Here is a 12356-nt window from a genome sequence, read left to right on the forward strand (position 1 = left end):
TGATTTAGATTAATTTTTAAAATTAATAGGTTTAAAAGAAACAATAAATCTAATATAATCTTATAAAAAAATTAAATTCTTTTTTTAAATCACGGTTCGTTTATAAAATACTACTGACCATAGTATAGCTTCAGTAGATTTCTTTACAAAAATTAAAATTAATAAAGTTTTATTTTGATTCAACAATATTTCAATAAAGATTAAATAATTTAATAATTTTATAAATTAAAAAAAAACATTATCAAAATTTTAATATAAAAATTTAATTAATAATTTTAAATCTTAAAAATAAAAAAACTAAAATTTATATAAAAATCTATTTTTACAATTTTAAAGTTTAATTTAAAAATAAATAAATCATTGTTGACGATCTAAATCTGAATGAAAAAGATGAATTTTTTTTTTATTTTTTTAATTATTAAAGGCCTAAAAAAAATTACCTAAGATCTTAATAAATCTTGAGACAACACCACTTACATTGGACCGTCCTTCGTATGTCTCATATAAAAATTAAAGCAAAAAAATAAAGCTTAGTAGAGTAAAACAATTAACACTCTTATGATTATAAAAAATAATTAACAGTCTCGATCATGTCAACAATCTTATGATTATAAAAAAAAAAAATAACAATCGTTCATTTTAACAATCTTATATTTAAACATCTCTATCAACTTGTCAAAACTTCTTTAAAAAAAAATATCTTAAATACTAAAACTGTCAATTACAAATAACTATCATCTCTACCTTAATATTTTTTTTTTATTATATCTAATATTATTAAATTTAAATGACATACCTTCTATTTTTCTCTCTACTAAACCATGCATTACTTTTTCTATTATATCTAATATTATTAAATTTAACTTGCATACCTTCTATTTTTCTCTCTACTAAACCTTGCATTTACACAACTGGTACTTGTTGCAATAGATCATGAAATTAATTTTCATCGTATACGACATACATCACAGGTCACTATACTAGGCAAAACTCCCATAACTCCTCTTCCAAATCGCATGGGGCAATTCTAAAAAGAGCCCGGATGAGAGCCATCATCTTTTGATAATATATCCTCTCCAAATTCATCTACGACTAATGTAAGACTAGAGAATAGCAACATACTAGAAATTTAGAACCATAAAAATGAGGGTACAGTGAGCATTTCTACATATTACAGAAGTTGAGGGTAAACATACACGAAACTTGTCCAAAATCCAGGTCCTAAAGCATGGGAACACAATAAAATTATAAGTAAACAACTGAGCAATAAGTGCTGCTCTTGAACCACGTAAGGGATGGTCTTTGAGTTTAAGAACTTGAATGAATCTCGATTTTTGTTCTATTTCGGGGGGTCGGAGTCAGGGGAGGCATCGCCGTATGAAACCAATCTTTTGCCATCAGAACTGCTCGGAGGTGAGCTTGACTGGTCCTTGCCGACAGGCTTTGGGGAGGGAGTCTCTGGAGAAGAGCGAGACCGCGACTCTGATTTGGATTTGGATTTGGACCTGGACCTTGATCCAGATGGGCTTCTGCTTCGTGAGACTGATTTCTGTTTCCCAGAGCGAATGCTGTCTCGGGGTGGTGAACGGCTGCGAGCTGGGCTAATGCTATGACCACCTCTTTTTCGACCACGGTAGCCGACAGGGCTGCGGGATACGCTTCGAGAACGACTCCTCCGACTTCTGTACCTGAGTACATGATACAGGACCCACTAAATTCAAAATCAACAGAAAAAGCACAGTAGAAGATTACGATAAAAAGAAACTCAGCATGAAGAAAAGTGGATATCCAAATTTAATAAAATAACTTTTTACCCTAAATTATGTATTTTGGATAAGAAAGCTGGTGTGAATGCTCTAACACTTCCAATTGACCTTCCACAAACGTGTTATCTAAAAGGTCAAGAATCAAAAACCCCAAGGAGATGGAGAAGCTAGACACACCCATCCTACCTCTGACAGCCCATCTTTTTATCTTAGTAGTATTTCGATGGCATGTTTCGATCCTCTTCCCCATTTCTTAGAAAAAATGAGCCACCGGTTCAGGCATAAAATACTATCATTACCACCTAAACGATTAGACATCCAACCCATACTCGCAACGACCCAATTGCAAGAGCGGAACTCTACCAACTGGAGCTATATTCCCAGCCAAGTGGAATACGCATGAAAGAATCTATACACTTTCTATTATTTTCCCTGGCACAGCCGGGCCTGAGGGACAAGGAGTTCTAGGTTCAAGAAAGAGATGGAAAGGACAAGATACTCAAAGAAAGAGGTGCCCAATTCTTATAAGTAATTGTTTGGAACTAAGGAAAAGAGAGGACAGGATGGGAGCTACAGAAATTAACTGTTGTGATCTGAGAAATGAATTCATTATAACTATGTTTCTCAGGCTTACTCTACAGAATGCTAATCCCTCTTTTTGTACTATTCAAACGGGAAGAAGATAAGAGCGAAGCGTCCTCTCCCAACCTTTTGCTTCTAAAGGCTGCCCTCTCTAGGCTTCCTTTTAGTCCAGCCTACCACAAGGATCCCCTATCCCGTATGGAAGCCTAGGCCATGTGAAACCTTTTTAATTATTTGGTATAAAAACTCAAGCAGTGACTTATTGCCTCTGTCCACTTAAGTTCACCAATAGCCTCACCCTATTTTTCTTCACCTCAGCCCAACTAGCTCAACTACCATCACTCCATTGTTCACCAAAACAACCCAAGCTCAAACCTCATTCTGCTCAGCTGTGCTGAGTCTACCTTATTTGACCAATACCCACATTTGGCAGACTACATCAGCCTCCACCTTCAACCTGGCCAAAGTGAACCCACCTTGGCCCAAACCTAACTAATTTCCCCAACTGATATTTGATACTTGAGAAACAAATGAATCATATCCAAGAATTTGTTAGCATATTGCACTGGATCATTTCTTTTTAAAATGTAGAATCTATAGCATGCTAATATTTAAAAAGTGACGATACCTTGTAGGAGTTCTTCCTCTAGGGCTCCTATAACGTCTAGGAGGAGATCGGTTGTGGTAGCTTCTGTAGCTTGAAAACCTGAAAAGATAAATAGGTTTGAAAATGGCAAACAAGTAACCATCAAAGGGAACAATGAGCCTAAAATTAACAGAGAATTAATTGGCATGATATCAAACTACCTATCACGGTCATTTCTTCCACCAAAGCGATGTAATCTAATTGGAGAACGATCAGGAGATGGAGTTCTGTATCTCCTAGCAAAAGAGTATTGCTGACTGAAACCTCTGCCCCTTCTAACCCGTTTAGGAGAACCCTCAGGGGAAACACTTCTCGACAAGCTCCTACGACGATTGAATGCTGGTGAGTGAACAGGACTCCCTTGGCTCCTGCTGCTTCTTCGTGTCTGGGTCTGTACAGGGCTTCGACTTCTACTGATAGACCTTGCAGGGCTGCGGCCTACACTTCTCCTAGCCTTCACTGGGCTCCTGCTACTGCTTCTGTGCTGCAGCAACTTTCCTGATTTTCGACTGGTGCTGCTTTGTTTTTCCTGTGTCCGACTTCTGTTCAAGCTTATTCGAATAGGAGACCTTCCTAGGTTCCCACTTGGATTTATCTGCTGTGTGGACCTTACTGGGCTTCTACTTGCACTTCTGCTTCTGCTTCTGCTTCTGCACTGGTCAGCTGGAATTTTGTTGATAGTTCGACTTCCATCAATTTTTTGTATAGATGGACTTCTGCTTATGCTTTTCTGAGGTGAGCTTCTACTTGTGCTTCTTTGGGTTATACGGATAGGACTTCCACTAAGATCTCTCCTGGGAGGGCTCCGGCTCACTGATCTTCTGGGGCTCAGACTTTGGCTTTGACTAGGGCTTCTTGGACTTATACTCATACTCTTGGACCTCGACCGATTTGGGCTCGTGGTTGCCCTTCTGCCCAAGGACCAATAGAATACCAGTTCAGTACAAAGGAAACTATATAAAAGTTTGTTCGATATTAAATTAGAGACCTAGCTTTCTTTGAAAGATCTTCTGAACCCGCGAGCTGATCCATATCGTTGTCAGACTTCGATTCAGCAATACCATTGCTCTGGAGCTCTCCATTTTCTTTTTGGAACTTGGTCATTTCTCTATGAAGTTTCTCTGGTATAACTCCTTCGTCATTGGCAGTGGTGTCTCTCTTGACAAGCAAGGGTGATTGCTTACCATCTGACATCAAACAGAAAGCAAGGAAAATAATATTATTTGAAAAGTGAAGCTCAAGATAGAACATCATCTTCATTATCATCATCAAGCCATATCAGTCCCAACTATTGGGAATTATGGACTCTGTGTCAAATGATATTCATCTCTTAAATCTCTTTGAGTGTGTTTACTAGACTTTTTCTTTATATTCCCCTCTTGTTAATTCTCAATGGATCTTATCCCTCCATTCTTCCATTGAACTATATGCAAGTTTAAAATAATGTATACAAAAAAAACTCCAAGACTCTACTTGTAGCTGTAACTGTGGTTCATCAACCTTCATCTAAGGCTTTGGCAAATTGTAGTGTTATCTCGAGTATTGCAAAAGAAGATAAAAGAGGCCAAAGCCAGTCACAGTTCCTTTGCAAAAGAAGATAAAAAGGTTGAAGCCAGCCAGCTCCTTTACCTGAGCAAATCATCTTTTCTCACAATGCTGAGGATGATGATAGAAGTAGAATACGAACTTAGGTTGTCAGGGTTGACTTTTTGAGCAAGAATAAAGTTTGTATACAAGTTTATGGTACTCTAGGGATTGACCTTCCAGTAGAAATAGGTTCTTTGCACCCATGCACAACGCCAAAAGAAAAGAACTACCAAACAGTATGCTAAATGAAGGCCAGAACAGTGAGACAGAAGGATGGTCTAACTGTACCCTAAGAATTTCTGCACTGTTGGATCTTCTGTCCATATAAAATTTGACTATTCAACAATCTTTCATACACAACCAAGAAACGCATCACATGCCCTTGTTCATATCTTTTTCTTAATTAATAAGTTCCTTTGTTTCTTTTTCTCCTTTTTTGATGCTGTCTTAATCAGCAACAAGATATACTTAAGTACCCAAAAGTTCTGAGATTAAAAAAACTAGACTAACCAGACACATGTGAAGAGATCTTGGGCTTGACCACATGACCCTTGTGATCTCCATGGTCATCACTTTTTCCACTCCCTGTTTCAGATTCATTCTCCAATTTCCTTGAAAATAATAAGAATATATTGATTACTTTTAAAATTAAAAGAAACAAAATAATTTAAAATTATTTTGCAAAACATGTGTAAGGATCAGTGTGTGCAAGATTACCCACCTTTTGTGCTTGCGTCTTTGTTTCCTCTCATGCCTTCTGCGTCGTTTTTCCTGCTTTCTATCCCTTTTTCTTTTCCCACGCTTGTGCTTGCCTACTCTAGAATGTTTCTTCCTTCTGTATCGTGCATCATTACTTGAGCTGCTGATATTGGACACAGACGATGTGTAAGAATCAGAATCACTATCGGTGTCTGAGGATTCAGTGTCTGTCTCTGATAAGCTATCAGATTCAGTTGAATAATATCTTTTTCGCTTTCTCTTCCTTTTCCCTTTAGAAGACTTTTTGTGTTGTCCTTGCTCCAATTCTTCGTGATTCTGGTCTGAAGAGGCATCCTTAAATTGTTTTGATTTGGTATTTTTCTTCTTGTCTGACCAGAAGAGCATACAGTTAATCAAATTGTGGAACAAAAAAGAGCTGCCCAACAAGAACGATAGTTGAACAACAACAACAAAGATATTAGCTAAAAATATTGAAGCAGGTTAACAAGATCGACAGTTGAACAACAAAATGAGTACCATTTTCGTGCATTACTGTCACATTCTCCTTAAGCTCTCCGCAGTTGACAATCTTCACAGGAACAACAGGTCTATCACCATCAACATCAACATTCTCCATGTTCCTCAAGGTCTCATGACCAGAAATGAGCTTTCCAAAAACAACATGCTTCCTGAGAATGTTTTGCCAAAGAATAAGAAAAGGAACACATGTGGCAAAAGGCGATTAGCTCGCCCCAGCACCCCCGTCAACCCGTCCCTAGGCCAACACGGAGGAGATAAATCACGGGTGGCTACTAGACATTAGTGCAAGTGGCCAAGGCATGGGGGAAGGCATGCTCGAACACGCCGAGTTTCGACCCCAATACCTCATGTGACAACACCCAATGCCTTAACCACCGCACCACCCCGAGGGCCACACGTACACAAACAAAAAATAAAAGAAAAAAATTTCTCAAGCATAGCAAAATAGGATGCTATCTGCAACATTCTTACGATTTTGCTCATGATGGTTATGCAGTTTAGAACAACTAATAACCAACATGATCTGAAATCTAAAAGGTGATTAGCGGATGAGGTTCTCATGTTCCACACATTAAAAGCTTTAGTTGGAACCGAAGCTGCAAAAGTGCAGGCTAACATGGCTGACTACTAGAATAGATAAAAGACATGTTAAAATATCATGAAAGTGCCACTCAAATACCGTACAGTTAAAAGAGAGACAAAATTAACAAATAACTTAAAACTAACCCATCAAGATGATGAGCCGCCTTGAATGTAATAAAAAACTGAGAGCCATTAGTGCCCCTTCCAGCATTTGCCATCGACAGAAGACCAGGACTATCATGCTTTAGCATAAAATTTTCATCTGGGAAAGCATCAAGAAAATTCTATGAAGACCATAATGACAAATTTAAATGCTCATGTCTGCACAGAGAATCAGGAACTTCTATGTATTATAAAAGAATTTATTTGGATTAAACAAGGAGTTTGAGCCAGAAATGTATATGTGGAACCACATAATTTGACATAGAATTGATATTCAATATTTTATCGAGTATAAAAATCATCCATGCTTTTTAAAGCTAAAAGAGGTAGTTACAAATTTAAAAATCCAAGAACAATGAGCCAATCAAGCATGATATGCGTAAACTAGCAACTAATAATTTTAATAATTTAACAAGCCTGAGATTCAGATTGATTATTAGATATTTTTTTGAAAGAGTAATGGCAATATGTAGAAAAAGAAAGTGTTACCATTAAGGTAGGCAATAATTATTCAGTAACAAGAAAATCACAACCAAATTTCAATAAGAGTTGCAGATTGTATTGAGATTTTCATTATATAATTAGCTAACTATGCAGTGCACATCAGATCAAACACAGTTACAAACGCCCAACAAGGCGACAATCCTTGAACACCAAGCTGATAATCCAGAACCAATTTGTAATTCTTTGGGATGAGCATCTCTAAGGATTTGTGCGAATAATGATGATTTTGGAAAAAGTTGCCCAGGATGATAAGTGAATAAGCATAAACAAACATGCAATTATATGTTTGAGGAATAAACATAAGAGCAGTGATGGAGAAAAACTTTCTGCTTTTTAACGAAGTAGATGGGACATGAAAACAATATTGATAATGGAATAAACAGTTCTCAAAAACATATGTAGCCAGAGACAAAATAAGCATGCCCAAGCACATATGTCACCTGCAAATTTGCCACCATATATGCTCTCACCGCCAGTTCCTGAAAACAATGGATGTGTTAGTGGTCAATGCATTAGATTCACAAAGTCAACATGGTAAAACATGATTTCAAACCAACCTCAACAATTTAGTTTATGTAGGTATTGAATGCAATGAGCAAGAGAACAAATGTGCAAGGAAAAAAAACAATTGCTTGCAGGTTGACACCAAAAATCAAATCTCCAAGTAAAATTTGGAAATTTCACTTTAGTCCTAAAAAAAGTTTATTAATGTTAGCAACAATAACAAGGGGCAGCCCAGTACACGAAGCTCTGCCAATGTGAGGCTCCAAGGAAAGGTAGGATTACATTGAGTCTATTGTATATTGTATGCAACCTTATCCTATATTGCAAAAGACTATTTCTACAACTCAAACTCGTGACCACAATGTCACATAGCAACAATTTTACAATTAACAGCAATAACAAACAAACAAAAAGAAAAAATAGAAGACAAAAAAATTACTTTTTTTATTGGATTTCATTTGATGCGCCACAAGATTCAACTAGCACATGGACTTCATAGTCCAGATTCCACAACAACAACAAAGCTCACAACAATTTTGTTCATCCTCTTCTTGAAAATCACTATTCTAATTTAATAGCTAGTTAATTTCTCTGCATTTCTTGTTTCCTTAACACTATAGTTATTGCTGCCCATTTCAGCATTATTTCTTAGTTATCTTTACTTATCTAATTTCCTATGCACTAAACCTAAAATTCATAGGTAGAACCTCCCGCCAATCTCAGGTAATATCCCAACCTTGCTACACTGACCACCATAGCCCTAAATGTTAAGGCTAGATTTACTTGGATAGATAACTAGGGAGGGGAAGGGAAGGACAGGGAGAATAACAAAAGGATGTGTATGAATGTTTTAGGATCCATGTACAATATGTAACTCTTCCATTCTTTCCTCTATTTCCCAAGCCTAAAGTTGAACTATTATAATTGCTTAAATACAGGAAGTGTTTCCACTTGGTAATAAAAACGAACACAGCACGTAAATAAGTGATGTGCAACCGGAAAACAAACTGTGGGTACAAATTAAAGAGAAAGAATGATACCAAAAACTTGAGAAAATTAGTAGAAACCTTCTTATACAATCACGTGCTTCCCTAAATGCCAAAGAATGTGATCCTAGGAAAACATGAAGGACATGCTGGAGAACCACTCTACTGACTTCTAGACATTCAGCCTTTTTCCTTTTTCTTTATGAATTCCAACAACCCAATTTTAATCTTATACTAATAATAATAGAGCATCTGAATGGTAACTACCAAAGAGAAAGTAATGATAAAGACTAAAACTGAGAGCCAAGCAAAAGGTGTCTAATTACAAGTAGAAGAAAAGAAAATGGCACATGCACTCATGAGCATGCTTTAAACCATATAGATAAACTGACAAACATGCAAAAATAGTTAACAAAAACAGATTTTATTAAACGGATTAATTCCAAAAAGTTGCAGTTTTCCATCACATATGAAGCAGACTAACAGGTCAATCTAATCTTAAGATATATAAGTATAGAAGGAACGTCCAGATTCTTAGACAAATAAAATGTCGAAATATGCAGCAATGACAATAAGAAATTGCACATGCTCTATAGAGAGATTCTATCCTAGAATCAACACTACAGTGACAATCAAAATAAAGAATTTAAAAAAAACTGTAGAAAGCATACCATCACGTCTTGAAAAGTCACCACCCTGCCAAATTAATTATCACGTCAATCACCACTTTGACTTATAACAAATCACAAAAGATCGGCTGAACAGAGTTAGATGAAAAATATATTTCAGTGATGAGACACAACAATATACAACCTCATAAAAAATATGACAAGAAAAGCAGTCGTGACCATCTGCCCTGTATCCTACAGCTTAAACAAGCAAAAACGACAAGAAAAAAGGCTATCACATCTAACTTGAAGCAACAAGAGAACTGAAGGCAACCAGCATCAGCAATAATAAAAGACAACTGTGTAAATCCCACAGAGAAATAAGAACATACTTGTGCCATAAAGCCCCTAATGATGCGATGAAAAATTGAACCCTTGTAATGCAAAGGCTTCCCAGTATTAGGCCCATTTCCCATTTCACCTGTAAGAAAAAGTCATTAAGCAATTAATGAAGGAGGAGTTGAACAAACTGAGATATTATGTAACAATGGTTCAGAAAGAGGACCTTTTTTATCTAATAATTCATGTAATGCAGCACCAGCTAAAAAGATTTAGAACCAGGAAAAAAAAGTTGCATCAAATGAGAGATTATCTAACAATCGTTCAGAAAGTAATCACATTGATGACTCCACAAAGGCAAAGTGAAATGAAGAAAAATATTAGCAGTAAAAAAGTCGGCAATTAATTCTTCCACTAGCCCCTACCCATGATTACACTTTAAAATTTGAAAGAAAAAAAAAAATCAAACTCCCATGAAAGTACAGATTCATCTTACTGCATTATACAGAAGGAATGAAAAGAGAGAGGATGTATTTCCAGCTTATAAGGAAACAAGTCATCAACTAGCTTATCCAAGTAGTCAACAGATAACACAAAAGAAAGAACAATGTCACAGTTATACAAGGGGTGTGCCAAACTGCTTTCTTGATTTCATTTAGAGGGGCAGTCATCTATGCAATTAAAAACAGTAACAAGAAAAAATAAATGAAGCAAAAAGCTTGTCGAGCACACGAATTAGGAGTGAGCAGAACTTCACCAGAATATCTTAAATAGCACAATGTATATTTCAGTGATCAGTTGCATTATCACAGGAGTCCCACAACTTGGAATCAAAGCCATCTCGAGTGACACTTGTCTAGAACCAGCACACATGGCTGCTCATGCGAATGGGCACTTACATATTCCAGTGATTAGAAAGGCAGGGAAAAAAGGCATTGTGTTTTTGCATTAGTAGATTTCAAGTTAGGAAAGCTGACAAGGAACCTCCAAAATTTAACAAATCATATATGCTATCAACTTTTGGCTAGATTTACTCAGCACTAACAAGATTTTTGCTGCCTTGACATAAATTTCAAAGGCAAATTATACGGTCTCTACTATTTCCATGCATGGTTTGATACCGGATAGGAGCGTGCATTTGGCCAAAAAAAAAGGTCCAAGCTGAAACCAAGAAACATCTACATAGCCATATAGGTGCATTCATGTTCATATTCATGTTCATGTCCATAGATCATTAACCTCAGATTTCTAAGAGTACAAACTTCAAGACCGAAAAATTTTCAGTCTCTATCCTCCACATAAGTGTAAACAAACAGGACACATGAGTGGATAAAAACAAGTACTAATACTGACATGGTGAAAATTAGTATCCTTGGTAAACTTAGTTACCTGTGCAGAGTGCTCGAAAGTTTTCAGCTGTCTTAGGAGCAATGTCAGCAAAAAGCTGCCAAAAAAGTAACTTGTCAACCCTCTAACAACATATGAATTGATATGAAGAAAGCTAACTAATTAAACTAAGTGAGGAATCAGAAGCTCAAACAAAATATTTTAGACTAATAGCGGCACAATAAATCCAATACCACAAACACCATTCTACGAGTTGCTTCCGCATTGATCTCTACGTCTAGGAAAACAATAGGGTTGTTCTTTTTTCCCATTTTTCTTGCTTGCCTTCACCTCTATCTGCATCATTTAGAAGGCAATTTAACATAAAACGGAATTCCCTACACCAAAGAGTGTCCTCTAAAAATTCATGAGAGGTACATAAAAAAATCAAACATGCAAAATAAAATAAATGGGCATTATGAGAAAGAGAGATCATAGAAAAGAAGAAAAAAAAAGACACAGTCTGAATAGTTCATTTGATGTTGCATATCCACAGCAAGCACCAACCTTACAGTTACCAGTAAATAACATATGGAAGAACAATTATTTCGCTTATAGTTAGCTGCAACAATCTTGGCACAAATCATTGCATATCCACAGTAAGGGAAAATCCAACGTTACACTCCCTAATAAATTGACCAACGAAAGGACAATGATTTCGTTTATGCTAAGCCACTACGATCTCGGCACAAATTATATGCGTCTGTTCTAAACAAGGATGAGGTGGAAAACAAAAATACATAAAAAGAAGACAACCCAGCAGATTGATCCTCCAAACAACGAGCAAAGCATGCAAAAAGTAAACAACTGATTACACAGGCAAAAACCATGACACACAATAAGTCAAATGTAAGCCCTTAGACAGCTGGACGAGTATAGAAACCCTGAACCCTAACATAATTGCACAAAAGCTTAGCCCAAACCAAAAAAACACAAATTTTAAGAGAAGAATAGACAAGAACATGACAAGAACACAAATTTTAAAGTCAGAAGACACGGAGATGGTGCGCAAGAGAAATATACGAAGACGCACTCAACAAAAATTGATGGATATTCTAAAGTCCAAGATAGAAACAAATCGATTCGACAGCATAAAGCCCTAAATTTGTTACCTTCGTAGGGCGGAGGGGGAGGCTGAGATCAGCCGCCGCAGATTTCAGAGCGGCGAGTGTCAACCTAATGGAAAGCTTCGCGAGATCTTAAAAGAGAAATTTAATTTTACACCCTCCATAATTTTCCATATTTCACGATGCTCCTAGGGTATTATTTCCGCGAGCATTAAATTTTAATATCTTTTTAAAAAATTTTAAAAAAAAATTACTTTTTACCGAACTTTGAAATTACCAAATCATAAAATTATCAAATTAGGTATCCATTTTCTATTTTATTCTTATGATTAACTTTATAGATCGATATCCAACTGTAAAAATATCAAAATTTTGTTCGAATTAGTTGACTGCTTTTT

At 36.3% G+C, this 12356-nt stretch overlaps 1 protein-coding gene across 2 annotated transcripts; it reads right to left on the reverse strand.

Moving 5' to 3' along the window:
• Window positions 1-1104: 1104 nt before the first annotated feature.
• LOC122020343 (peptidyl-prolyl cis-trans isomerase CYP95-like) lies at window positions 1105-12130 on the reverse strand. 2 transcript variants are annotated; one of them, XM_042578235.1, is made up of 15 exons: window positions 12004-12055; window positions 11086-11188; window positions 10895-10949; window positions 9559-9647; window positions 9372-9427; window positions 9230-9254; window positions 7509-7547; window positions 6547-6664; window positions 5818-5969; window positions 5303-5669; window positions 5092-5192; window positions 3983-4181; window positions 3156-3905; window positions 2977-3054; window positions 1105-1688 (listed from the first exon to the last, which is right to left on the reverse strand). In XM_042578235.1, the coding sequence occupies exons 8-15, from the start codon at window positions 6651-6653 to the stop codon at window positions 1340-1342; spliced, it is 2103 nt and encodes a 700-aa protein (XP_042434169.1). In that variant the 5' UTR covers window positions 6654-6664; window positions 7509-7547; window positions 9230-9254; window positions 9372-9427; window positions 9559-9647; window positions 10895-10949; window positions 11086-11188; window positions 12004-12055; the 3' UTR covers window positions 1105-1339. The 2 variants fall into 2 exon arrangements, with proteins under 2 accessions (XP_042434169.1, XP_042434168.1); XM_042578234.1 differs by lacking the exon at window positions 9372-9427 and having other exon boundaries at window positions 12004-12130.
• Between the last annotated feature and the right edge of the window lie 226 nt (window positions 12131-12356).

Source organism: Zingiber officinale, chromosome 9A (assembly GCF_018446385.1).
Source record: "Zingiber officinale cultivar Zhangliang chromosome 9A, Zo_v1.1, whole genome shotgun sequence".
Taxonomy (NCBI): domain Eukaryota; kingdom Viridiplantae; phylum Streptophyta; class Magnoliopsida; order Zingiberales; family Zingiberaceae; genus Zingiber; species Zingiber officinale.

Excerpts from the sequence above, each read along its gene's own strand:
- LOC122020343 (XM_042578234.1), bottom strand. The coding sequence starts at position 11,163 with ATGGGAAAAAAGAACAACCCTATTGTTTTCCTAGACGTAGAGATCAAT. Across the intron at positions 7,548-9,229 it reads TGACTTTTCAAGACGTGATG|GAACTGGCGGTGAGAGCATA; the intron begins GTATGCTTTCTA and ends CATTGTTTTCAG. Across the intron at positions 5,193-5,302 it reads CAAAGACGCAAGCACAAAAG|GAAATTGGAGAATGAATCTG; the intron begins GTGGGTAATCTT and ends ATTATTTTCAAG.